At 46.2% G+C, this 27,776-nt stretch overlaps 2 protein-coding genes across 2 annotated transcripts in view; one reads left to right on the plus strand and one right to left on the minus strand.

The window, feature by feature from the left end:
• LOC137432296 (uncharacterized) overlaps positions 1 to 12,676 on the minus strand; it is a 53,941-nt gene extending 41,265 nt beyond the window's left edge. The window contains exons 1-2 of the mRNA XM_068124109.2: positions 11,463 to 12,676; positions 8,227 to 8,315 (exon numbers count right to left, since the gene is read on the minus strand). Of these exons, the coding sequence (XP_067980210.2) occupies positions 8,227 to 8,315; positions 11,463 to 12,135 (762 nt within the window). The 5' untranslated portion in view covers positions 12,136 to 12,676. The remainder of the gene's footprint in view (positions 1 to 8,226; positions 8,316 to 11,462) is intronic.
• Positions 12,677 to 21,899: 9,223 nt separating this feature from the next.
• The window catches only part of LOC137432306 (homeodomain-interacting protein kinase 2), a 134,540-nt gene continuing 128,663 nt past the window's right edge, over positions 21,900 to 27,776 (plus strand). Inside the window, exon 1 of the mRNA XM_078783010.1 lies at positions 21,900 to 22,062. Coding sequence (XP_078639136.1) covers positions 21,987 to 22,062 — 76 coding nt within the window. The 5' untranslated portion in view covers positions 21,900 to 21,986. The remainder of the gene's footprint in view (positions 22,063 to 27,776) is intronic.

Consider the following 27,776-nt stretch of genomic DNA (forward strand, 5'->3'; position numbering starts at 1 on the left):
GTGCAAACAACAACAACAAAAAAAAACTTTGAAACCACGTGGCAGTAACGACCACAGAACCCCCCCCCCCTCTATTTACATGAAATGGTTTGGTCCATTCGCAAAGCCAAAGCGAACGGCTTGCGAGTACGGTAGAACCCCCCCCCCCCCTCTATTTACATGAAATGGTTTGGTCCATTCGCAAAGCCAAAGCGAACGGCTTGCGAGTACGGTGACCATACCTTGGGAACCACTTGTCCGATTAATTTCAAACCTTGAAAAGGCACATCCTCGGGTCCCCAGCAATATATCTGGCAAGTTTCAATTAGATCGGACCCGTGGTTGTCGAGAAACAGCGGTCACAGACAAACACACACACACACACACACAGACACACACACATACACACAGAGATTACTGGAATTATAGATAGATGAACTTCCAAAAATAACATTTCAATACATTCTCTCTTTTTTGGAGATATTTTCTGGGCAACATTTAACTCAGGTGTTTTCCACATCAACCATTTTAATACAAAACAAGGAGCTGATACTCTAGGTCCCCTGACTTTTGGATGTTTGTCACAACATACACTCACACACACACACGCACACCCTGCTTAGCAAGAATCAAGGCAAGAAGAGCCTCAGAGTCGTACACAAGCCAAATTACCTAGGTGGTTGCCATGGCAACATAATTCAAGCAATCACAGACGTGATCGCATCAGGTTGAGATAATGTAATGAGGATAGATGTCTGCAATATGAAAACTAAATGTTGAACCGATTTTGAAATATAATTTACCCAAAACGACATCGATGGAACATCGGTCGGTCATCAGTCGGTTGGTCGGACAGATCTCATTTTAATGTGTCCTCCTCCAACCTTGTCGGAGGGGTTGGGGACAAAAATTATCGGGATGTCCTACGAGGATATTAGCTGTGGTTATCCTGGTGATGTACGACAGATATCGATTGGGCCAAATGTCCTTTCCAGATGCAAAAACAATTCCCTTTGCATCTTCCTAAAATGCTGAGAGCACAACGTCACAAAGTGAAAAATGACCCACTGCTGCAAGGTAAAAGCAAATGGTAACAGTAAAATTACATCAGTGAAAGGTGTAAATTGTAATGCAAGTACTGTACAAGCAAAATGCAGACTTTCATGTATATCTCTACTGCAGCACCACATGTCAGTGCACACATCAAGTGTAACCAGAGACTCCCGAGAGAGAACGACAGTAAGGCCAGAAAGAAACCTTCAGTGAGACCAGAGAGAGACCCACAGTGAGACCAGAGAGAGACCCACAGTGAGGCCAGAAAGAGACCTACAGTGAGGCCAGAGAGAGACCCACAGTGAGGCCAGAGAGAGACCCTCAGTGAGGCCAGAGAGAGACCCACAGTGAGGCCAGAGAGAGACCCAAAGTGAGGCCAGAGAGAGACCCACAGTGAGGCCAGAGAGAGACTCACAGTGAGGCCAGAGAGAGACTCACAGTGAGGCCAGAGAGAGACCCTCAGTGAGGCCAGAGAGAGACCCTCAGTGAGGTCATAGAGAGACACACAGTGAGTTCCAAGAGAGGCTCTAAGCTATTGTTCTGTAAATTAACTATTCCAATTTATCATTGTTATGAAACTTTTTGTTACTGCAGTGGGTGTCACATTCTTACTGTCATTTTGGTGGGAAGGATTTGGTGGCTTTAGTGCCACTGCCCACTAACCGGTGCAAACAAATTGTCGGTGACAGTTGTTGACAATCGTGTCATGTGTAGTGGTTGACGATCGTCGACCATTTCGTTTTCAGATGCATCGGTGACAATTGTGAAAGTTGAACGTGTTCAGTGACAATCAGTGACAATCAGCGACAATCGTGCATTATCGTGTAGTGTGAGTCTCCGACAATCACCGACGCCACGCAACGCATTGACCAATTCAACTTCTGCTTTCAGCAGCTACTGGCCGTCGGTAGCATCTCGCATCATCTGCAGCATTTTCTGTTTTTAATAACTGTAGCTTTTGTGAACTTTGAAGCACAGAAATGTATTATGAAAGTTCAATATAGTAGCATGAACCTGCCTTTATTTATTTTTATTTTTTTGTATGCAAGATCGAGGCTCGTGTAAGAGCTAACATCAATCACAAAAAAACGGACAAACAAAACATACAATAAAGGGAGCGGGAGACAAGATGGGGAGAGAGAGAGGGAAGCACACAAGTACAACAGCAGAGAGCAGGGACATAGGAAGATCTGTGGGAGGGAGAGGGCTTGGGGGGAGGAGGCATGGCAAGGCGGGGGTGGGGGGGTTGGAAAGGTATAAAACACATGGACACTGCTAGAACTTCCAGGAAAGAAAGAAGTCGGTATTTCAGACAAAAAAGTGGATTAGGGGGGAATTAACGGGGTAGAAGAGATCAAGGTTTTGGATGGGGGAAGATAAGAGGGAATTTGATGGAATTTGAATAAGGGGGAAAGATGGGAATTTGTTACCTGTATTAAAAAAAAAAAAACCCTTCAAAAACAATGAAATCGCGATATTCCATGTACATTGTGCAATGTGTTATAAACACTTTTAATGACAAAGTCTTTGCCTTTACCTGTGATCAAAAAACATAAAGTTATTGCTGATATTCCATGTACATTGTGCAATGTGTTATAAACACTTTTAATGACAAAGTCTCTGCCTTTACCTGTGATCAAAAAACAAAAAGTTATTGTTGATATTCCATGTACATTGTGCAATGTGTTATAAACACTTTTAATGACAAAGTCTCTGCCTTTACCTGTGATCAAAAAACAAAAAGTTATTGCTGATATTCCATGTACAGTGTGCAATGTGTTATAAACACTTTTAATGACAAAGTCTTTGCCTTTACCTGTGATCAAAAAACAAAAAGTTATTGCTGATATTCCATGTACATTGTGCAATGTGTTATAAACACTTTTAATGACAAAGTCTCTGCCTTTACCTGTGATCAAAAAACAAAAAGTTATTGCTGATATTCCATGTACATTGTGCAATGTGTTATAAACACTTTTAATGACAAAGTCTCTGCCTTTACCTGTGATCAAAAAACAAAAAGTTATTGCTGATATTCCATGTACATTGTGCAATGTGTTATAAACACTTTTAATGACAAAGTCTTTGCCTTTACCTGTGATCAAAAAACATAAAGTTATTGCTGATATTCCATGTACATTGTGCAATGTGTTATAAACACTTTTAATGACAAAGTCTTTGCCTTTACCTGTGATCAAAAAACATAAAGTTATTGCTGATATTCCATGTACATTGTGCAATGTGTTATAAACACTTTTAATGACAAAGTCTTTGCCTTTACCTGTGATCAAAAAACATAAAGTTATTGCTGATATTCCATGTACATTGTGCAATGTGTTATAAACACTTTTAATGACAAAGTCTCTGCCTTTACCTGTGATCAAAAAACATAAAGTTATTGTTGATATTCCATGTACAGTGTGCAATGTGTTATAAACACTTTTAATGACAAAGTCTCTGCCTTTACCTGTGATCAAAAAACATAAAGTTATTGCTGATATTCCATGTACATTGTGCAATGTGTTATAAACACTTTTAATGACAAAGTCTCTGCCTTTACCTGTGATCAAAAAACAAAAAGTTATTGCTGATATTCCATGTACATTGTGCAATGTGTTATAAACACTTTTAATGACAAAGTCTTTGCCTTTACCTGTGATCAAAAAACATAAAGTTATTGCTGATATTCCATGTACATTGTGCAATGTGTTATAAACACTTTTAATGACAAAGTCTTTGCCTTTACCTGTGATCAAAAAACATAAAGTTATTGTTGATATTCCATGTACAGTGTGCAATGTGTTATAAACACTTTTAATGACAAAGTCTCTGCCTTTACCTGTGATCAAAAAACATAAAGTTATTGTTGATATTCCATGTACAGTGTGCAATGTGTTATAAACACTTTTAATGACAAAGTCTCTGCCTTTACCTGTGATCAAAAAACATAAAGTTATTGTTGATATTCCATGTACATTGTGCAATGTGTTATAAACACTTTTAATGACAAAGTCTTTGCCTTTACCTGTGATCAAAAAACATAAAGTTATTGTTGATATTCCATGTACATTGTGCAATGTGTTATAAACACTTTTAATGACAAAGTCTTTGCCTTTACCTGTGATCAAAAAACATAAAGTTATTGTTGATATTCCATGTACATTGTGCAATGTGTTATAAACACTTTTAATGACAAAGTCTCTGCCTTTACCTGTGATCAAAAAACATAAAGTTATTGCGACTCGCTCTGCAGCAGAATTAATAGCATCCCTTAGTGTCATGTATCTCCTCGCTATATCCGCATACTGGCATGCTCCACTACCTCATTAAAGAGTGTTTGTCGAATACCTGGTATCCGCTGTCATATAAAAATAAAATGACACTCTTTGAAAGAAGATACTGTAACCGATTTACTTGGTTGGAAAACGGATTTACTTGGAACAGAGATTCGTGTCCATTTAATCATAAACAAGACCGATAGTCTAACAACGGCGTAGCCGGGCTTGTTTGATACTTTAGTTGAAGAGGATAGTTTGACCTGGGTGGGGATACCAGTTAGCAAATAATGCAAGTATTACATTTTTTTCAATAAATTCCACATTCCTGCTCCACCTTCAGTCGAACGTCAGGCATTGACAGCAGGTTCGTGAAGGACTTGGACAAAAAAACGTACCCAGTCTGAATGTTGCTATATCGAGTCAATGGTGAAACTGCAAATGGAGAATCTGTGAATGTCATGGATGGAAACTATATCTATTAAAACTATTAACTATTAAACTATTAAAATTATTAAACTATTAACTATTAACCTCAATATCTCTAGATATTCATTCCAAACAGCATCATTTATCATTCCAATCAAAAATTAATACTATGGTATTAATATATCAAAATACGTTAAATCACAATTATATTGAAATATCGAACCAGTGAACCGTCGTCATCTGTTCACTTCCGGATTCAGGAGTAAGGTCCGTGTATTTACAAAATCATAATTGTATTGAGAAATTTCTGAAACCTCATTCCTACCTTACGGCACCTGCTGGGACCCCAAAACATTCCACAGAAAGTAAATTATATTTCCTTTTAGTAAAATATGCAAATGTAATGGTTAATAAACGCTGTCCCTCTGTCAAGTGATCAGATCCTCAGCTCTGATTGGTGTACGTTTGTGAGGGACATACATATATACATACATGCATACAGACACCGGACAGACAGACAAACGCTGTTCCATGCGGCATTGTCCTATGGGCTGCGTTGTAAACACTCTTGGTTTAGAAGCATGTCTTTTTGGGGATTGAAGAAGAAGAATCGGGAACGTGAGCTTTATTCAGTGGCACGTTCTCAGAGGGAACGGACTTATGAATATAAATAGGAGTTCCTTTATGTTTGTTGAACGCTCCCTCAACCAGGCTTCTCATCACTCAGGGATTTACCCACAGTTGCTTCTTTCTCCCGGCATGGCGTCAACGACGTACTCATGCCAAAGTAGCAGTGCTCAGAGCTTTCACCCTTCTCATCCTCTTCCTGCATTTCCTCTGCATCGCCATTTTGTTTAAGGAAAATATTGTGATCGACAGCCACACACTGTGTGGCAGTCCCAGACAAAACAAAATTGTCCAAGGTCCGTCACCAACGATCTTGTTTCATCACATCAGTGAGTGTGGTGGCCCTTAGATTTGGCATATAAAATGGCTTGATCCATACTGCTCACTGAGGCCTCAGGCCTAATGGGTCCTGCACATGTTACAAATTTGTGGACGAGTGGATTCGGACCCAGGTTGACACCCCTGTTACAATAGGTTGATGACCTGGGTTACAATAGGTTGATGACTTGGGTTACAATAGGTTGATGACCTGGGTTACAATAGGTTGATGACCTGGGTTACAATAGGTTGATGACTTGGGTTACAATAGGTTGATGACCTGGGTTACAATAGGTTGATGACCTGGGTTACAATAGGTTGATGACTTGGGTTACAATAGGTTGATGACCTGGGTTGCAATAGGTTGATGACCTGGGTTACAATAGGTTGATGACTTGGGTTGCAATAGGTTGATGACCTGGGTTGCAATAGGTTGATGACCTGGGTTGCAATAGGTTGATGACCTGGGTTGCAATAGGTTGATGACTTGGGTTACAATAGGTTGATGACCTGGGTTGCAATAGGTTGATGACCTGGGTTGCAATAGGTTGATGACCTGGGTTGCAATAGGTTGATGACCTGGGTTACAATAGGTTGATAACCTGGGTTGCAATAGGTTGATGACCTGGGTTGCAATAGGTTGATGACCTGGGTTGCAATAGGTTGATGACCTGGGTTGCAATAGGTTGATGACCTGGGTTGCAATAGGTTGATAACCTGGGTTGCAATAGGTTGATGACCTGGGTTGCAATAGGTTGATGACCTGGGTTACAATAGGTTGATGACCTGGGTTGCAATAAGTTGATGACCTGGGTTGCAATAGGTTGATGACCTGGGTTGCAATAGGTTGATGATCTGGGTTACAATAGGTTGATGACCTGGGTTGCAATAGGTTGATGACCTGGGTTACAATAGGTTGATGACCTGGGTTACAATAGGTTGATGACCTGGGTTGCAATAGGTTGATGACTTGGGTTGCAATAGGTTGATGACCTGGGTTGCAATAGGTTGATGACCTGGGTTACAATAGGTTGATGACCTGGGTTGCAATAAGTTGATGACCTGGGTTGCAATAGGTTGATGACCTGGGTTGCAATAGGTTGATGACCTGGGTTACAATACGTTGATGACCTGGGTTACAATAGGTTGATGACCTGGGTTGCAATAGGTTGATGACCTGGGTTGCAATAGGTTGATGATCTGGGTTACAATAGGTTGATGACCTGGGTTACAATAGGTTGATGACCTGGGTTGCAATAGGTTGATGACCTGGGTTGCAATAGGTTGATGATCTGGGTTACAATAGGTTGATGACCTGGGTTGCAATAGGTTGATGACCTGGGTTACAATAGGTTGATGACCTGGGTTGCAATAGGTTGATGATCTGGGTTACAATAGGTTGATGACCTGGGTTGATGACCTGGGTTACAATAGGTTGATGACCTGGGTTGCAATAGGTTGATGACTTGGGTTACAATAGGTTGATGACCTGGGTTGCAATAGGTTGATGACCTGGGTTGCAATAGGTTGATGACCTGGGTTGCAATAGGTTGATGATCTGGGTTACAATAGGTTGATGACCTGGGTTGCAATAGGTTGATGACCTGGGTTACAATAGGTTGATGACCTGGGTTGCAATAGGTTGATGACTTGGGTTACAATAGGTTGATGACCTGGGTTGCAATAGGTTGATGACCTGGGTTGCAATAGGTTGATGACCTGGGTTGCAATAGGTTGATGACCTGGGTTGCAATAGGTTGATGACCTGGGTTGCAATAGGTTGATGACCTGGGTTGCAATAGGTTGATGACCTGGGTTACAATAGGTTGATGACCTGGGTTGCAATAGGTTGATGACCTGGGTTGCAATAGGTTGATGACCTGGGTTGCAATAGGTTGATGACCTGGGTTGCAATAGGTTGATGACCTGGGTTGCAATAGGTTGATGACCTGGGTTGCAATAGGTTGATGACCTGGGTTGGGTTTGATCGAGTTTTGTTTGCTTGGAGGGCAATAAAGGAATTAAACGATGCAGACTCGCAAACAAGGTGCAGGCAGACTGACAGGTGACAATCAAATCCATTTTTTCTCTTTAACATTTATTATTGATAAAAATTAAAATATAACATTTGATTATTGACCAAAAAATTTTTATGGTCTGAAAATGTCTGCTGTGACTATTTTGCCCTTTGTAAGTTAGGGTCGGAATTTGTAATTTGTTCAGGGTGCCGGCGACAGCTTGCCTACTCTTTGCGAAGGACACCGTGTGATCTTTAACGTCCACCAATGAATGTCGGCAGACGGGACGCTCGTTTAACATCCATCCGAGGGATGGCACACACATGGATGAATCCTGGGAAACACCGGGATGTCCGTTTATAGCTCGGTTGGGATTCACCGTTGTATTGAAAAGCACGCAAAGCCCCGTTTAGTTAATAAAAGCATTATTTGTAACCCTCCCTCCAGCTTTACCTGCAACTCGCCCCATACATTCCTAAACAGGACACCTGCCTCAACACCTCTGCCACACATATTGCAAAGCTGACCTGACACAATGAGCAGATATGACAAAGAGAGCCATCCTCGTAAGATTTCTCCTCTTCTCCGCTTCCACCTGCAGGTAACGTGTGTACTCCTGCACACCGGGCACATAAATGGCCAAGGGGTTAATGTTAAAGAAATTCCAAGCTCATTTATAAGGGATATTAACATGGAGGAGCTATATACGCAGGAGCTTCAATAGGAAATACGAACGGGATACTCACACTAGTCAAATACCTGCCAAGGTGTATTATTCTGCAATGTCTAGAAGTTTATTTAATTACTTGTAGCAATAAATTAGATAACCGTTTTTACCTGCGACATGTGGCTGGTCTGCAAGAGCTTTGTGTTGTTGTTATTGGGGTTCTTGTTCGCGGTCGATGTTTGAAATGTGCACCTATTGGTTGAACAGGTTCCGGACCACACCACATCTGGCACTTGACTCCACCCACCATTGACTCCACCCACCATTGACTCCTCCACCCACCATTGACTCCACCCACCATTGACTCCACCCACCATTGACTCCACCCACCATTGACTCCACCCACCAACGACACACAATGATATGGCCGCCATATTGGCTTTCAGGTGGGCCGAACACATTAGGCCTGTAGGCCACTGCTGATTATACACTGCTCGGGTTTGTTGCATCACATTTCTATTGGCTTTGTTCGGGTTGAGTATTACTGACATCTCACATGAGGGGCCTGGACAATCAAATCATATGTCGAATAATAGTAAGGTTTATTCAAGCCCATCAGAATGCACAGTACGTCAGAACGCGTGGTAATCAAGTGTTACATTACATTATGTAATCAAACATTTATATTACGCAAATTACGAAAAATAAATAGCAACACAATTTTTGAACGGGCCCGAAGCAATCCGTGACTGTGTGACGAATCAGCTCGTCCTGATATAACTGTGGGGAGTGTAACTTGGATAAGAGGTGTCAAATTAATATTTTAATAGGATGTTAAATGTGTGCGTCCCAATCACTGCTCCTCCATTAATAGCACATTAGATGTGTTTCCCAATCACTGTTCATATTTTAATAGCGCATTAAATGTGTGCTTCCCAATCACTGCTCCTCCATTAATAGCACATTAGATGTGTTTCCCAATCACTGTTCCTCTTTTAATAGCGCATTAAATGTGTGCTTCCCAATCACTGATAATATTTTAATAGCGCATTAAATGTGTGCTTCCCAATCACTGTTCATATTTTAATAGCGCATTAAATGTGTGCTTCCCAATCACTGCTCCTCCATTAATAGCACATTCGATGTGTTTCCCAATCACTGTTCCTCTTTTAATAGCGCATTAAATGTGTGCTTCCCAATCACTGATAATATTTTAATAGCGCATTAAATGTGTGCTTCCCAATCACTGTTCATATTTTAATAGCGCATTAAATGTGTGCTTCCCAATCAATGTTCCTCCTTCAATAGCACATTAGATGTGTGTTTTCCAATCACTGTTTGTCTTTTAATAGCGCATTGAATGTGTGCTTCCCAATCACTGTTCATATTTTAATAGCGCATTGAATGTGTGCTTCCCAATCACTGTTCATATTTTAATAGCGCATTCAATGTGTGCTTCCCAATCACTGTTCATATTTTAATAGCGCATTCAATGTGTGTTTCCCAATCACTGATAATATTTTAATAGCGTATTAAATGGGTGCTTCCCAATCTATTTTAATAGCGCATTAAATGTGTGCTTCCCAATCACTGTTCCTCTTTTAATAATGCATTAATTGTGTGTTTCCCAATCACCGTTCCTCTTTTAATAGGACATTAGATGTGTTTCCCAATCACTGTTCCTCTTTTAATAGTGCATTAAATGTGTGCTTCCCAATCACCGTTCCTATTTTAATAGCACATTAGATGTGTTTCCCAATCACCGTTCCTCTTTTAATAGCACATTAAATGTGTGCTTCCCAATCACTGTTCCTCTTTTAATAGCATGTTGGATGTGTGTTTTCCAATCACTGTTCCTCTTTTAATAACGCATTTAATATGTGCTTCCCAATCACTGTTCCTCCTTTAATAGCACGTTAGATGTGTTTCCCAATCACTGTTCCTCTTTTAATAGCGCATTCAATGTGTGTTTCCCAATCACTGTCACTCTTTTAATAGCACATTAGATGTGTGTTTCCCAATCACTGTTCATATTTTAATTTCGCATTAAATGTGTTTCCCAATCACTGTTGATCTTTTAATAGCACATTCGATGTGTTTCCCAATCACTGTTCCTCTTTTAATGGCACATTAAATGTGTGTTTCCCAATCACCGTTCCTCTTTTAATAGCACATTAAATGTGTGCTTCCCAATCACTGTTCCTCTTTTAATAGCATGTTGGATGTGTGTTTTCCAATCACTGTTCCTCTTTTAATAACGCATTTAATATGTGCTTCCCAATCACTGTTCCTCCTTTAATAGCACGTTAGATGTGTTTCCCAATCACTGTTCCTCTTTTAATAGCGCATTCAATGTGTGTTTCCCAATCACTGTCACTCTTTTAATAGCACATTAGATGTGTGTTTCCCAATCACTGTTCATATTTTAATTTCGCATTAAATGTGTTTCCCAATCACTGTTGATCTTTTAATAGCACATTCGATGTGTTTCCCAATCACTGTTCCTCTTTTAATGGCACATTAAACGTGTGTTTCCCAATCACTATTTTTCTTTTAATAGCGCATTAAATGTGTGCTTCCGAATCACTGTTCCTCTTTGAATAATGCATTAATTGTGTGTTTCCCAATCACTGTTCCGCTTTTAATTGTGCATTAAATGTGTGTTTCCCAATCCTGTTCATCTTTTAATACCGCATTAAAGGTGCGTTTCCCAATGACTGTTCATATTTTAATAGCGCATTAAATGTGTTTCACAATCCCTGTTCATCTTTTAATGGTGCATTAAATGTGTGTTTCCCATTCACTGTTCATCTTTTAATAGTGCATTAAATGTGCGTTTCCCAATCACTGTTCATCTTTTAATAGCGCATTAGATGTGTTTCCCAATCGGCCCGTGGCCTGTTAACCGGATTTTGTAGCAGGTTGTGACTATAGTATTGTTATTTATATGCACGCCTCGTTATACTTTCTTGTGATCTGTCTTGAACATTGGGAGTACCTTGTTGGTAATAACCTTTTCAACATCCCAGGTAATCGCTTCTCAGCATTATATTATTGCAATCACTCGATGTACAAATCCGCTGGTCATGGTCTCACCTTCCTCCTTAATTTCCTGCAGTAGTTCACCCTCTTCTTGCTTTTCCTCTTTTTCGTCCTCCAACCTCTCATCTTCTTCCTCAGCTTCCTCCTCCTCTTCTTGATCCCCCTTCTCATCTCCTTCACCCTGGGTCTCACTTTCCTCTACCCATTCCTCGTTCTCCTGTTCGTTGGACAACTCTCCATCCGCGTGCTCCTCATGGTCTTCGGGTTCCTCTTCCTGTTCCAGCGTATCTTCGTCCACATCGTCCTCCTGCTCATCCTCTTCCAGTTCCTCATTCCCGTCGTTGCTTTCTTCACCATCATTGACATCGACCTGGTTTTCAACCGAATCTTCATCTCCAGCTTCGTCATCGTCGTCGTTTTCTTCAGACTCGGCCGACTCTTCTTCGACGTCCCAGGGATCTTGAGATTCCTCACCGTCTTCCTTGTCGTGATCTTCATGGAAATTGTCGATGTCATCGACACCCTCGGGGTCCTCAGCAGCTCCACCCATGAATCTCTCCTCTTCAAAAATATCCACATCTTCGGCGTCCGCGTCCCGCCCATTGTCCGCCTCGTCATGTCGGGGCGTCGCGTCCTCCTGGGCTCGGGTCCGAGTACTGAGCAGGGACGCGCCGACGAGGCAGAGCACCAAAAACGCGGGAATGCGGCCTAACGACGCGACCTTCATCGTTGTTGAGTAGCGAGAGGTCTCCACAAGGATAGACAAGTAGAACCCGTTAAGGACTCGACTGTCGCAACAACAATCGCAGGATGGTCCTTAGATTGTGATTTGTCCGACAGTCGAGGTTCGTACAAGTTGTTGAAAGACCCCAAGGAAGTAGCGACTTGTTCTCTTCGCCTTGCTGTTGGGAACCTGAAGTACGAGGACAGCTGTGCGCGTGATCAGGAAGAGCGAACGAAGCACCCGGAGGGGCTTTACCCCTCCCTGCGAACGCCCCACCTCTGTGAGTTACCGCTCCGACTCCCCCTCCGATTCCACGGTCCCTGAAGTGCAGTGAAAGCGAGTTACACGTCTACATCCGCCATCAGAGCTTCAGACGTTGTTACAATTGGTGACCCCGAATGCCGTCACGGGACATGTTTTGACGTCGGCACAGCACTTATTGGCCAAACTATACTTGCAGGTAGTTCAAGTTGTCCCGTGCAATCATCGATGATCCGTGAACTCGACACCAACAGCAACAACAAACAAAGTGAGAACATGAATAAATCCGACATTCTCAACTTTAAGGTTTCACGTTCGAGTCCGATCCCAGGACCCGGGGTGGGGAGTGGGGGCGTGATGTTGAGGTGAGGCGCGAGATGCTAAAGTTGGCGCGCGATGCACGTGACCGCATCACGCATCCCGCACGGACGGCCGGCTTTTGCAGGATTGCACCACACTTGAAGATTGCACTACACTGGGAGATTGCACTACAGTGGGAGATTGCACTACATGGGGAGATTGCACTACATGGAGAGATTGCACCACACTGGGAGATTGCACTACACGGGGAGATTGCACCACATGGGGAGATTGCACTACATGGGGAGATTGCACTACATGGGGAGATTGCACTACACTGGGAGATTGCACGACATGGGGAGATTGCACTACATGGGGAGATTGCACCACACTGGGAGATTGCACCACATGGGGAGATTGCACTACATGGGGAGATTGCACTACATGGGGAGATTGCACTACATGGGGAGATTGCACCACACTGGGAGATTGCACTACATGGGGAGATTGCACGACATGGGGAGATTGCACGACATGGGGAGATTGCACTACATTGGGAGATTGCACCACATGGGGAGATTGCACCACACTGGGAGATTGCACTACATGGGGAGATTGCACTACATGGGGAGATTGCACCACACTGGGAGATTGCACTACATGGGGAGATTGCACTACATGGGGAGATTGCACTACATAGGGAGATGGCACTACATGGGGAGATTGCACTACATGGGGAGATTGCACTACATGGGGAGATTGCACTACAGTGGGAGATTGCACAACATTGGAGATTGCACTACATGGGGAGATTGCACTACAGTGGGAGATTGCACAACATTGGAGATTGCACCACACTGGGAGATTGCACTACACTGGGAGATTGTACGACACTGGGAGATTGCACTACATGGGGAGATTGCACTACACGGGGAGATTGCACTACACTGGGAGATTGCACTACACTGGGAGATTGCACTACATGGGGAGATTGCACTACATGGGGAGATTGCACCACACTGGGAGATTGCACTACATGGGGAGATTGCACTACATGGGGAGATTGCACTACATGGGGAGATTGCACTACAGTGGGAGATTGCACAACATTGGAGATTGCACTACATGGGGAGATTGCACTACATGGGGAGATTGCACTACAGTGGGAGATTGCACAACATTGGAGATTGCACTACATGGGGAGATTGCACCACACTGGGAGATTGCACTACACTGGGAGATTGTACGACACTGGGAGATTGCACTACATGGGGAGATTGCACTACACTGGGAGATTGCACTACACTGGGAGATTGCACGACACTGGGAGATTGCACGACACTGGGAGATTGCACTACACTGGGAGATTGCACTACACGGGGAAATTGCACTACACGGGGAGATTGCACTACACTGGGAGATTGCACGACATGGGGAGATTGCACGACATGGGGAGATTGCACGACATGGGGAGATTGCACTACACTGGGAGATTGCACGACATGGGGAGATTGCACGACATGGGGAGATTGCACTACACTGGGAGATTGCGCGACACGGGGAGATTGCACTACACGGGGAGATTGCACGACACGGGGAGATTGCACGACACGGGGAGATTGCACGACACGGGGAGATTGCACGACATGGGGAGATTGCACGACATGGGGAGATTGCACTACACTGGGAGATTGCACGACACTGGGAGATTGCACTACACAGGGAGATTGTACGACCCTGGGAGATTGCACTACACGGGGAGATTGCACTGCACGGGGAGATTGCACTACACTGGGAGATTGCACGACATGGGGAGATTGCACGACATGGGGAGATTGCACGACATGGGGAGATTGCACTACACTGGGAGATTGCACGACATGGGGAGATTGCACTACACTGGGAGATTGCACGACATGGGGAGATTGCACGACATGGGGAGATTGCACTACACGGGGAGATTGCACGACACGGGGAGATTGCAATACACGGGGAGATTGCACGACACGGGGAGATTGCACGACACGGGGAGATTGCACGACACGGGGAGATTGCACGACACGGGGAGATTGCACGACACGGGGAGATTGCACGACACGGGGAGATTGCACGACATGGGGAGATTGCACGACATGGGGAGATTGCACTACACTGGGAGATTGCACTACACTGGGAGCTTGCACGACATGGGGAGATTGCACGACATGGGGAGATTGCACTACATGGGGAGATTGCACGACACGGGGAGATTGCACGACACGGGGAGATTGCACGACACGGGGAGATTGCACCACACGGGGAGATTGCACCACACTGGGGGATTGCACTACACTGGGAGATTGCACTACACTGGGAGATTGCACGACATGGGGAGATTGCACGACATGGGGAGATTGCACTACACTGGGAGATTGCACGACATGGGGAGATTGCACGACACGGGGAGATTGCACTACACGGGGAGATTGCACTACACTGGGAGATTGCACGACGTGGGGAGATTGCACCACACTGGGAGATTGCCCGACATGGGGAGATTGCACGACATGGGGAGATTGCACTACATGGGGAGATTGCACTACAGTGGGAGATTGCACTACATGGGGAGATTGCACCACACTGGGAGATTGCACTACACTGGGAGATTGTACGACACTGGGAGATTGTACGACACTGGGAGATTGCACTACACTGGGAGATTGCACTACACGGGGAGATTGCACTGCACTGGGAGATTGCACAACACTGGGAGATTGCACGACATGGGGAGATTGCACGACATGGGGAGATTGCACGACATGGGGAGATTGCACTACATGGGGAGATTGCACTACATGGGGAGATTGCACTACAGTGGGAGATTGCACTACATGGGGAGATTGCACAACACTGGGAGATTGCACTACACGGGGAGATTGCACTACACTGGGAGATTGCACAACACTGGGAGATTACACGACATGGGGAGATTGCACTACATGGGGAGATTGCACCACACTGGGAGATTGCACGACACTGGGAGATTGCACGACGAGGGGAGATTGCACGACATGGGGAGATTGCACTACATGGGGAGATTGCACCACATGGGGAGTTGCACCACACTTGGGGATTGCACAACACTGGAGATTGCACTACACGGGGAGATTGCACTACACGGTGAGATTGCACTACACTGGGAGATTGCACAACACTGGGAGATTGCACGACATGGGGAGATTGCACGACTTGGAGAGATTGCACTACATGGGGAAATTGCACCACATGGGGAGATTGCACCACACTGGGGGATTGCACTACACAGGGAGATTGCACGACACTGAGAGATTGCACGACACTGGGAGATTTCACGACATGGGGAGATTGCACGACATGGGGAGATTGCACGACATGGGGAGATTGCACTACATGGGGAGATGGCACCACATGGGGAGATTGCACCACACTTGGAGATTGCACCACACTGGGAGATTGCACGACACTGGGAGATTGCACGACACTGGGAGATTGCACTACACTGGGAGATTGCACGACATGGGGAGATTGCACTACATTGGGAGATTGCACTCCATTGGGAGATTGCACCACACTGGGAGATTGCACTACATTGAGAGATTGCACTCCATTGGGAGATTGCACTGCACTTGAACATTGCACTACATTAGGAGATTGCACTACATTGGGAGATTGCACTACACTTGAAGATTGCACTGCATTAGGAGATTGCACTACATTGGGAGATTGCACTACATTGGGAGATTGCACTACATTGGGAGATTGCACTACATTGGGAGATTGCACTACATTGGGAGATTTCACTACACTTGAAGATTGCACTGCATTAGGAGATTGCACTACAGTGGTAGATTGCACTCCATTGGGAGATTGCACTGCACTTGAAGATTGCACTACATTGGGAGATTGCACTACATTTGGGAGATTGCACTACATGGAGGATTGCACTACATTGGGAGATTGCACTGCACTTGAAGATTGCACTACATTGGGAGATTGCACTACATTGGGAGATTGCACTACATGGAGGATTGCACTACATTGGGAGATTGCACTACAGTGGGAGATTGCACTGCACTTGAAGATTGCACTACATTGTGAGATTGCACTACAGTGGTAGATTGCACTACATTGGGAGATTGCACTCCATTGGGAGATTGCACTGCACTTGAAGATTGCACTACATTGGGAGATTGCACTACATTGGGAGATTGCACTACATGGAGGATTGCACTACATTGGGAGATTGCACTACATTGGGAGATTGCACTGCACTTGAAGATTGCACTACATTGGGAGATTGCACTGCATTGGGAGATTGCACTACATGGAGGATTGCACTACATTGGTCGATTGCACTCCATTGGGAGATTGCACTGCACTTGAAGATTGCACTACATTCGGAGATTGCACTACATTGGGAGATTGCACTACATGGAGGATTGCACTACATTGGGAGATTGCACTACATTGGCAATCTCCCAGTGTAGCGAAATTGGACAATGTCGTGCAATCTCCAAATGTAGTGCTATCGTGCAATCTCCCAATGTAGTGCAATCTCCCAATGCATTGCAATCTCCCAATGTAGTGCAATCTCCCAATGCAGTGCAATCTCCCAATGTAGTGCAATCTCCCAATGTAATGCAATCTCCTAATGCAGTGCAATCTTCAAGTGTAGTGCAATCTCCCAATGTAGTGCAATCTCCCAATGTAGTGCAATCTCCCAATGTAGTGCAATCTCCCAATGTAGTGCATTCTCCCAATGTAGTGCAATCTCCTAATGCAGTGCAATCTTCAAGTGTAGTGCAATCTCCCAATGTAGTGCAATCTCCTAATGTAGTGCAATGTTCAAGTGCCGTGCAATCTCCCAATGGAGTGCAATCTCCTAATGTAGTGCAATCTTCAAGTGCAGTGCAATCTCCCAATGGAGTGCAATCTCATAATGTAGTGCAATCTTCAAGTGCAGTGCAATCTACCACTGTAGTGCAATCTCCTAATGTAGTGCAATCTTCAAGTGCAGTGCAATCTCCCAATGGAGTGCAATCTACCACTGTAGTGCAATCTCCCCATGGACTGCAATCTACCACTGTAGTGCAATCTCCCCATGTAGTGCAATCTCCTAATGTAGTGCAATCTCCTAATGTAGTGCAATCTCTCCATGTCGTGCAATCTCCCAAAAAGTTACACTAGCCCTCCTTCTCTGCTTCGCCTCAGGGTCATACCGGCCCTCCCCCCCCCGGCCTCCACAGTTACACCAGCCCTCCCTCACCGCTTCCCCCACAAAGTCACACTGGAACCCCTCCACGACCCCCACAAAGTTACACCGGCCCTCCCTCCGCTTTCACGACGCCCACAAAGTTACACCGGCCCTCCCTCCACTCCACGACCCCACAAAGTTACACCGGTCCACAAGCCCCGCCCACAAGCCACGCCCCTCCACGACCCCCACAGAGACGAGTTACACCGGCCCTCCCTCCCCTTTCACGACCCCCACAAAGTTACACTGGCCCTCCCTCATCTCCACGACCCCACAAAGTTTCACCGGTCCTTCCTCCCCTTTCAAGACCCCCACAAAGTTACACCGGTCCCCAAGCCCCGCTCACAAGCCACGCCCCTTCACTACCCCCACAGAGACGAGTTACACCGGCCCTCCCTCCCCTTTCACGACCCCCACAAAGTTACACCGGCCCTCCCTCATCTCCCGACCCCACAAAGTTTCACCGGTCCTCCCTCCCCTTTCAAGACCCCCACAAAGTTACACCGGTCCACAAGCCCCGCCCACAAGCCACGCCCCTCCACGACCCCCACAGAGACGAGTTACACCGGCCCTCCCTCCCCTTTCACGACCCCCACAAAGTTACACCGGCCCTCCCTCATCTCCACGACCCCACAAAGTTTCACCGGCCCTCCCTCCCCTTTCACGACCCCCACATAATTACACCGGCCCTCCCTCATTTCCACGACCCCACAAAGTTTCACCGGCCCTCCCTCGTTTCCACGACCCCCCCTCGTTTCCACGACCCCACAAAGTTACACCGGCCCTCCCTCATTTCCACGACCCCACAAAGTTACACCGGCCCTCCCTCATTTCCACGACCTCACAAAGTTACACCGGTCCCCAAGCCCCGCTCACAAACCAAGCTCCGCTCACAAGCCACGCCCCCCACGAAGTTGCACCGCCCTCCACTGCCCAGAATGCTAACTTTAGTAACGTAACTTTACCTTACCTGAAATTGAAGCTCCCCTCGCTCGGGGGTTTCACTTTAAACACTAAACGATGATAAACGTTAATTTTATTTTTCCCGATCATGACGACCACTGACGAACCGCAGCCAATGGCGCCAATTTATTGAAACCGGCAAATCCCATCAATGCTTATTTCGGAAATTCCGATTCGGCTTCGGTGTGTAACGTAATTTTGTAATCCTCAACGTCGTCCCCCACCGTGTGTCTGTGGGACACTGTGTACACCTACTAGGGTGTGTCCGGACAGTCGGACATTGGAGACATCGCGTCCATATTGACCGCACTGTCACGAGTATCAGTCGCTGCAAAACAGGTGCTCGGGATCGGCTCGCGCTGGACATGGATCCCGAGGTCACGTGGTACCCACGTGGTACCCAGGTGGGGGCAAAATGGAAGATCCGCGCATGTTCCAAGTCCATCCCATTGCCCTCGTTGCGCTGGAACCTCTTTGTCCTCCTCGTAAACGGGTCACAGTCAGTTATCGGAGGTTTTCGATCACACGGGTATATTTTCGGTGAAGGAAACACATAAAAGTGAATTATATAACCTTGTTTGTCACCTCCTCTTATAAACACCTTGTTTATTCATATTTAATATATAGTACAAGTACAAGTGTTCAGGGGTTCGACGTTCATCCATGATCCATGATCCATGTCCTGAGTTAAGCCTGGGTGGGTATTCTGAGACGCACGTGACATGCTTCGTTAAATATGGACATGGATTAAATCTTCATGACGAGCACTCGATAGGTAATGTTATATCATAGCCTCTCCTCCTTTCCTTCCTCCCACCTTCTCTTCCTCCTTCCTCACTCTCTCCCTCCTTCTCTTCCACCGTCACCTCTTCTCCACCAACCCCTCCCTCACTTCTTTCCTCTCCGCCTCTCTCTTCCGCCTTCCTCTCTCTCTTCTCCTCCGCCTCCCTCACTCTATTCCTCCCCTCCTCTTTCTTCTCCTTCCTCCCTCTCCTCCTTCCTCTTTTCTGCCTCCCTCGCTCCCTTCTCCTCCTCCCTCTATTCTGCCTCCCTCTTTCCCTTCTCCCCTTCTCCTCCCCCCCCCTCTCTCTCTCTCCCTCTCTCTCTCTCCCCCTCCCTCTCTCCCTCTCTCTCTCTCCCCCTCTCTCTCTCCCCTTCTCTCTCTCCCCCTCTCTCTCTCCCCCTCTCTCTCTCCCCTTCTCTCTCTCCCCCCCTCTCTTTCCCTTTCTCAATTTTTCACTTTATTTAATCAAACGCTTAATTTGCTCTTGATGTGTTCATAGTTCTTGTGTGAGCATTTCCTTTAAAATTGTTTGTGGTTACTGTTTGTGTCCTCACCTTTGGTTGGTAAAAATTTTTTTACTTGCTGATTTCTTTTGAATATCCTTTGTTCTTTTTTGGTGTGTTTATGATCCTTATACAATGTTTCTTTGAACTCGTTGCTTGGTTTGACACTGCTTTGTGGAATGGTTTTATACTTTTATAATAAAAAGATACAAAAGTCTCTCTCTCTCTCTCTCTCTCTCCTTTCTCTTCCTCCCCTCCTCTCCTCTGTCTCTCCTCCCTCTATTTCTCCTTCTTCCTGTCTTTCACCTCCTTCACTCTTCTTCCTCTCCTATTCTTCCACCCCCACCCCCTCTGCTCCTCCCTCTGCTCCTCCCTCTCTCCCTTCACGTCCTTCCTCAGTCTTCCTTCTTCCTCACTCACTTCTTCCTTCCCTCCTCTTCCACCTCCCTCCCTCTCTTCCACCTCCCTTCCTCTCTTCCACCTCCCTCCCTCTCTTCCACCTCCCTCCCTCCCTCTCTTCCACCTCCCTCCCTCCCTCTCTCTCTTCCACCTCCCTCCCTCCCTCTCTCTCTTCCACCTCCCTCCCTCTCTTCCACCTCCCTCCCTCCCTCTCTTCCACCTCCCTCCCTCCCTCTCTTCCACCTCCCTCCCTTCCACCTCCCTCCCTCCCTCTCTTCCACCTCCCTCCCTCCCTCTCTTCCACCTCCCTCCCTCCCTCTCTTCCACCTCCCTCCCTCCCTCCCTCTCTTCCACCTCCCTCCCTCCCTCCCTCTCTTCCACCTCCCTCCCTCCCTCCCTCCCTCCCTCCCTCTCTTCCACCTCCCTCCCTCCCTCCCTCTCTTCCACCTCCCTCCCTCCCTCCCTCCCTCCCTCTCTTCCACCTCCCTCCCTCCCTCCCTCTCTTCCACCTCCCTCCCTCCCTCCCTCTCTTCCACCTCCCTCCCTCCCTCTCTTCCACCTCCCTCCCTCCCTCCCTCTCTTCCACCTCCCTCCCTCCCTCTCTTCCACCTCCCTCCCTCCCTCTCTTCCACCTCTCTCCCTCCCTCTCTTCCACCTCCCTCCCTCCCTCTCTTCCACCTCCCTCCCTCCCTCTCTTCCACCTCCCTCCCTCCCTCTCTTCCACCTCCCTCCCTCCCTCTCTTCCACCTCCCTCCCTCCCTCTCTTCCACCTCCCTCCCTCCCTCTCTTCCACCTCCCTCCCTCCCTCTCTTCCACCTCCCTCCCTCCCTCTCTTCCACCTCCCTCCCTCCCTCTCTTCCACCTCCCTCCCTCCCTCTCTTCCACCTCCCTCCCTCTCTTCCTCGCTCTCTTCTTCCCCCTTACATTCCTCTCTCTTCCCCATCCTCGATCAAGCCCACATCCATCCCTCTATCCCTGTCGATCCTCATCTCGCACTCCTCTCTGACTCCATCACCATCGTCTGTTCTTTCGTCGTTCTATCACCAACATTTCCTTCCCTCTTCGTCGCTCTCCTCAATTCCACACGGTGCTCGAGAATCCCGCACGCAGTTGTTCCTAGTGGGAACTTCGCACACGTCCATCACTCCAAAGCCAATACAACCACAAAATATCCAGCCACGTCTGGAACATAAATTAATCACGTAGCGTATGGTGCGTACCCCCACCTCACTCTTCTGTGGTGGGCGTGCGTGCGTGTTTGCGTCAGCGCGCCTGCCGCTGCCGCGTCCCATTCCCAGCCCCTTTTCCCTTCCCGCCGGCCCGACCTCGCCATGGCCGTTGTAACCTCCGGACGGACTGCGCGCTCTCCCGCATGTCCCCGGCCGATCGACTCATAGCCGAAGCGGAATGCCGCGCACGGCTGTGGATGGCTCCCGTGTACGAGCAAGGTTGGTACCATTCCCGGGTCCGGGTTCTTGGGTTCTGGACTCGGCCTGTTCCAGGCGTCAGGAGACAAAGTTGAGCGACTCGTGTTGCGCAACGGTTGAGGCCGCGACGTGCAGCGATGGCGGGCGCGCTCTGTTGTGCCTATTATGTTGTTGTTGGTGTTGTTGTTGTTGTTGTTGTTTTTGTTTATGTGTCAAAAGTGGGGACCGTGCTGTGAGCGTGGACGTGGGTTCACTATTTCGGGCACCACCGAACCACGTGAGGCTGTGGGACGTGTCGTGACCAGCACGGCCGGACGTGCACGGCTGACGTGTCGTGACCAGCACGGCTGGACGTGCACGGCTGACGTACCGTGAGTTTGCACGGCTGGACGTGCACGGCTGACGTGTCGTGACCAGCACGGCCGGACGTGCACGGCTGACGTGTGACCAGCACGGCCGGACGTGCACGGCTGACGTGTCGTGACCAGCACGGCCGGACGTGCACGGCTGACGTGTCGTGACCAGCACGGCCGGACGTGCACGGCTGACGTGACCAGCACGGCCGGACGTGCACGGCTGACGTGTCGTGACTAGCACGGCCGGACGTGAACGGCTGACGTACCGTGAGTTTGCACGGCCGGACGTGCACGGCTGACGTATCGTGACCAGCACGGCCGGACGTGCACGGCGGACGTACCGTGAGTTTGCACGGCCGGACGTGCACGGCTGACGTATCGTGACCAGCACGGCCGGACTGCACGGCGGACGTACCGTGAGTTTGCACAGCCGGACGTGCACGGCTGACGTTTCGTGACCAGCACGGCCGGACGTGCACGGCGGACGTACCGTGAGTTTGCACGGTCGGACGTGCACGGCGGACGTACCGTGTTTGCACGGCTGGACGTGCACGGCGGACGTGCCGTGAGTTTGCACGGCCGGACGTGCACGGCGGACGTACCGTGAGTTTGCACGGCCGGACGTGCACTGCTGACGTACCGTGAGTTTGCACGGCCGGACGTGCACGGCTGACGTACCGTGAGTTTGCACGGCTGGACGTGCACGGCGGACGTGCCGTGAGTTTGCACGGCCGGACGTGCACGGCGGACGTACCGTGAGTTTGCACGGCCGGACGTGCACTGCTGACGTACCGTGAGTTTGCACGGCGGACGTACGGTGAGTTTGCACGGCCGGAAGTGCACGGCGGACGCACCGTGAGTTTGCACGGCCGGACGTGCACGGCGGACGTACCGTGAGTTTGCACGGCTGGACGTGCACAGCTGACGTATCGTGAGTTTGCACGGCTGACGTACCGTGACCAGCACGGCCGGACGTGAGTTTGCACGGCTGGACGTGCACGGCGGACGTACCGTGAGTTTGCACGGCCGGACGTGCACGGCGGACGTACCGTGAGTTTGCACGGCCGGACGTGCACGACGGACGTACCGTGAGTTTGCACGGCTGGACGTGCACGGCGGACGTACCGTGAGTTTGCACAGCCGGACGTGCACGGCGGACGTACCGTGAGTTTGCACGGCCGGACGTGCACTGCGGACGTACCGTGAGTTTGCACGGCGGGACGTGCACAGCGGACGTACCGTGAGTTTGCACGGCCGGACGTGCACGGCTGACGTGAGTTTGCACGGCGGACGTACCGTGAGTTTGCACGGCCGACGTGCACGGCTGACGTATCGTGACCAGCACGACTGTACGTGGTATGCCGCGTTGCTTAATAAAATGGAGGCACTGTATGTTTCCCAATGTCCAGGACATTCTGTTTCCACACGGCTCCTCAGGCTTTGAACCCGCAATGTCCGTCTCCAGTCTCACTCCTCCAGTTCCAACTTCAAACGGTCTGTGTAGCTCCAAACCTGCGGAGCTGTGATACCCGGAGGAGTAGGTGGGGGTTGGGTGGGAGGGGTATGCAGGGTGGGCACTCCAAGGATCATCACTTCTGCCTCCTTGTTTACCCGGGAGTTGTTCATTAGCTCATGGGGAAATATTTACCAGTGTGGGTGAGACCGGGCTCTGTGATCAGAACGCCTTGACTTGTTGACTCGAACCGTGTGTGTGTGTACGTGTGTGTACGTGTACGTCTGTGTGTACCCAACCCCCTTTTCTCTCTCCCCACCTGTCTCTATCTCTATCTATCTCTATCTCTATCTCTCTCTATCTGTGTCTCTATGTCTCTATATCTCTGTGTCTCTCTCTATATCTGTCTCTCTATATCTGTGTCTCTCTATATATCTGTGTGTCTCTCTATATATCTGTGTCTCTCTATATATCTGTGTGTCTCTCTATATATCTGTGTCTCTCTATATATCTGTGTGTCTCTCTATATATCTGTGTGTCTCTCTATATATCTGTGTGTCTCTCTATATATCTGTGTCTCTCTCTATATCTGTCTCTCTATATCTGTGTCTCTCTATATATCTGTGTGTCTCTCTATATATCTGTGTCTCTCTATATATCTGTGTGTCTCTCTATATATCTGTGTCTCTCTATATATCTGTCTCTCTATATCTGTGTCTCTCTATATATCTGTGTCTCTCTATATATCTGTGTGTCTCTCTATATATCTGTGTCTCTCTATATATCTGTCTCTCTATATATCTGTGTCTCTATATATCTGTGTCTCTCTATATATCTGTGTCTCTCTATATATCTGTGTCTCTCTATATATCTGTGCCTCTCTATATATCTGTGCCTCTCTATATATCTGTGTCTCTCTATATATCTGTGTCTCTCTATATATCTGTGTCTCTCTATATATCTGTGTCTCTCTATATATCTGTGTCTCTCTATATATCTGTGTCTCTCTATATATCTGTGTCTCTCTATATATCTGTGTCTCTCTATATATCTGTGTCTCTCTATATATCTGTGTCTCTCTATATATCTGTGTCTCTCTATATATCTGTGTCTCTCTATATATCTGTGTCTCTCTATATATCTGTGTGTCTCTCTATATATCTGTGTGTCTCTCTATATATCTGTGTGTCTCTCTATATATCTGTGTGTCTCTCTATATATCTGTGTGTCTCTCTATATATCTGTGTGTCTCTCTATATATCTGTGTGTCTCTCTATATATCTGTGTGTCTCTCTATATAATCTGTGTGTCTCTCTATATATCTGTGTGTCTCTCTATATATCTGTGTGTCTCTCTATATATCTGTGTGTCTCTCTATATATCTGTGTGTCTCTCTATATATCTGTGTGTCTCTCTATATATCTGTGTGTCTCTCTATATATCTGTGTGTCTCTCTATATATCTGTGTGTCTCTCTATATATCTGTGTGTCTCTCTATATATCTGTGTGTCTCTCTATATATCTGTGTGTCTCTCTATATATCTGTGTGTCTCTCTATATATCTGTGTGTCTCTCTATATATCTGTGTGTCTCTCTATATATCTGTGTGTCTCTCTATATATCTGTGTGTCTCTCTATATATCTGTGTGTCTCTCTATATATCTGTGTGTCTCTCTATATATCTGTGTGTCTCTCTATATATCTGTGTGTCTCTCTATATATCTGTGTGTCTCTATATATCTGTGTGTCTCTCTATCTATCTGTGTGTCTCTCTATATATCTGTGTGTCTCTCTATATATATCTGTGTGTCTCTCTATATATATCTGTGTGTCTCTCTATATATATCTGTGTGTCTCTCTATATATATCTGTGTGTCTCTCTATATATATCTGTGTGTCTCTCTATATATCTGTGTGTCTCTCTATATATCTGTGTGTCTCTCTATATATCTGTGTGTCTCTCTATATATATCTGTGTGTCTCTCTATATATCTGTGTGTCTCTCTATATATCTGTGTGTCTCTCTATATATCTGTGTGTCTCTCTATATATCTGTGTGTCTCTCTATATATCTGTGTGTCTCTCTATATATCTGTGTGTCTCTCTATATATCTGTGTGTCTCTCTATATATCTGTGTGTCTCTCTATATATCTGTGTGTCTCTCTATATATCTGTGTGTCTCTCTATATATCTGTGTGTCTCTCTATATATCTGTGTCTCTCTATATATCTGTGTCTCTCTATATATCTGTGTCTCTCTATATATCTGTGTCTCTCTATATATCTGTGTCTCTCTATATATCTGTGTCTCTCTATATATCTGTGTCTCTCTATATATCTGTGTCTCTCTATATATCTGTGTCTCTCTATATATCTGTGTCTCTCTATATATCTGTGTCTCTCTATATATCTGTGTCTCTCTATATATCTGTGTCTCTCTATATATCTGTGTCTCTCTATATATCTGTGTCTCTCTATATATCTGTGTCTCTCTATATATCTGTGTCTCTCTATATATCTGTGTCTCTCTATATATCTGTGTCTCTCTATATATCTGTGTCTCTCTATATATCTGTGTCTCTCTATATATCTGTGTCTCTCTATATATCTGTGTCTCTCTATATATCTGTGTCTCTCTATATATCTGTGTCTCTCTATATATCTGTGTCTCTCTATATATCTGTGTCTCTCTATATATCTGTGTCTCTCTATATATCTGTGTCTCTCTATATATCTGTGTCTCTCTATATATCTGTGTCTCTCTATATATCTGTGTCTCTCTATATATCTGTGTCTCTCTATATATCTGTGTCTCTCTATATATCTGTGTGTCTCTCTATATATCTGTGTGTCTCTCTATATATCTGTGTCTCTCTATATATCTGTGTCTCTCTATATATCTGTGTCTCTCTATATATCTGTGTCTCTCTATATATCTGTGTCTCTCTATATATCTGTGTCTCTCTATATATCTGTGTGTCTCTCTATATATCTGTGTGTCTCTCTATATATCTGTGTGTCTCTCTATATATCTGTGTGTCTCTCTATATATCTGTGTGTCTCTCTATATATCTGTGTGTCTCTCTATATATCTGTGTGTCTCTCTATATATCTGTGTGTCTCTCTATATATCTGTGTGTCTCTCTATATATCTGTGTCTCTCCATATATCTGTGTCTCTCCATATATCTGTGTCTCTCCATATATCTGTGTCTCTCCATATATCTGTGTCTCTCCATATATCTGTGTCTCTCCATATATCTGTGTCTCTCCATATATCTGTGTCTCTCCATATATCTGTGTCTCTCCATATATCTGTGTCTCTCCATATATCTGTGTCTCTCCATATATCTGTGTCTCTCCATATATCTGTGTCTCTCCATATATCTGTGTCTCTCCATATATCTGTGTCTCTCCATATATCTGTGTCTCTCCATATATCTGTGTCTCTCCATATATCTGTGTCTCTCCATATATCTGTGTCTCTCCATATATCTGTGTCTCTCTATATATCTGTGTCTCTCTATATATCTGTGTCTCTCTATATATCTGTGTCTCTCTATATATCTGTGTCTCTCTATATATCTGTGTCTCTCTATAGATCTGTGTCTCTCTATATATCTGTGTCTCTCTATATCTGTGTCTCTATATATCTGTGTCTCTCTATATATCTGTCTCTCTATATATCTGTCTCTCTCTATATAATTGTGTCTCTTTATATATCTGTGTCTCTCTATATATCTGTCTCTCTATGTATCTGTCTCTCTATATATCTGTCTCTCTATATATCTGTGTCTCTCTCTATATCTGTGTCTCTCTCTATATCTGTGTCTCTCTCTATATCTGTGTCTCTCTCTATATCTGTGTCTCTCTCTATATCTGTGTCTCTCTCTATATCTGTGTCTCTCTCTATATCTGTGTCTCTCT

This window comes from Myxine glutinosa, chromosome 8, assembly GCF_964187855.1.
Source record: "Myxine glutinosa chromosome 8, kmMyxGlut1.1, whole genome shotgun sequence".
Classification (NCBI taxonomy): domain Eukaryota; kingdom Metazoa; phylum Chordata; class Myxini; order Myxiniformes; family Myxinidae; genus Myxine; species Myxine glutinosa.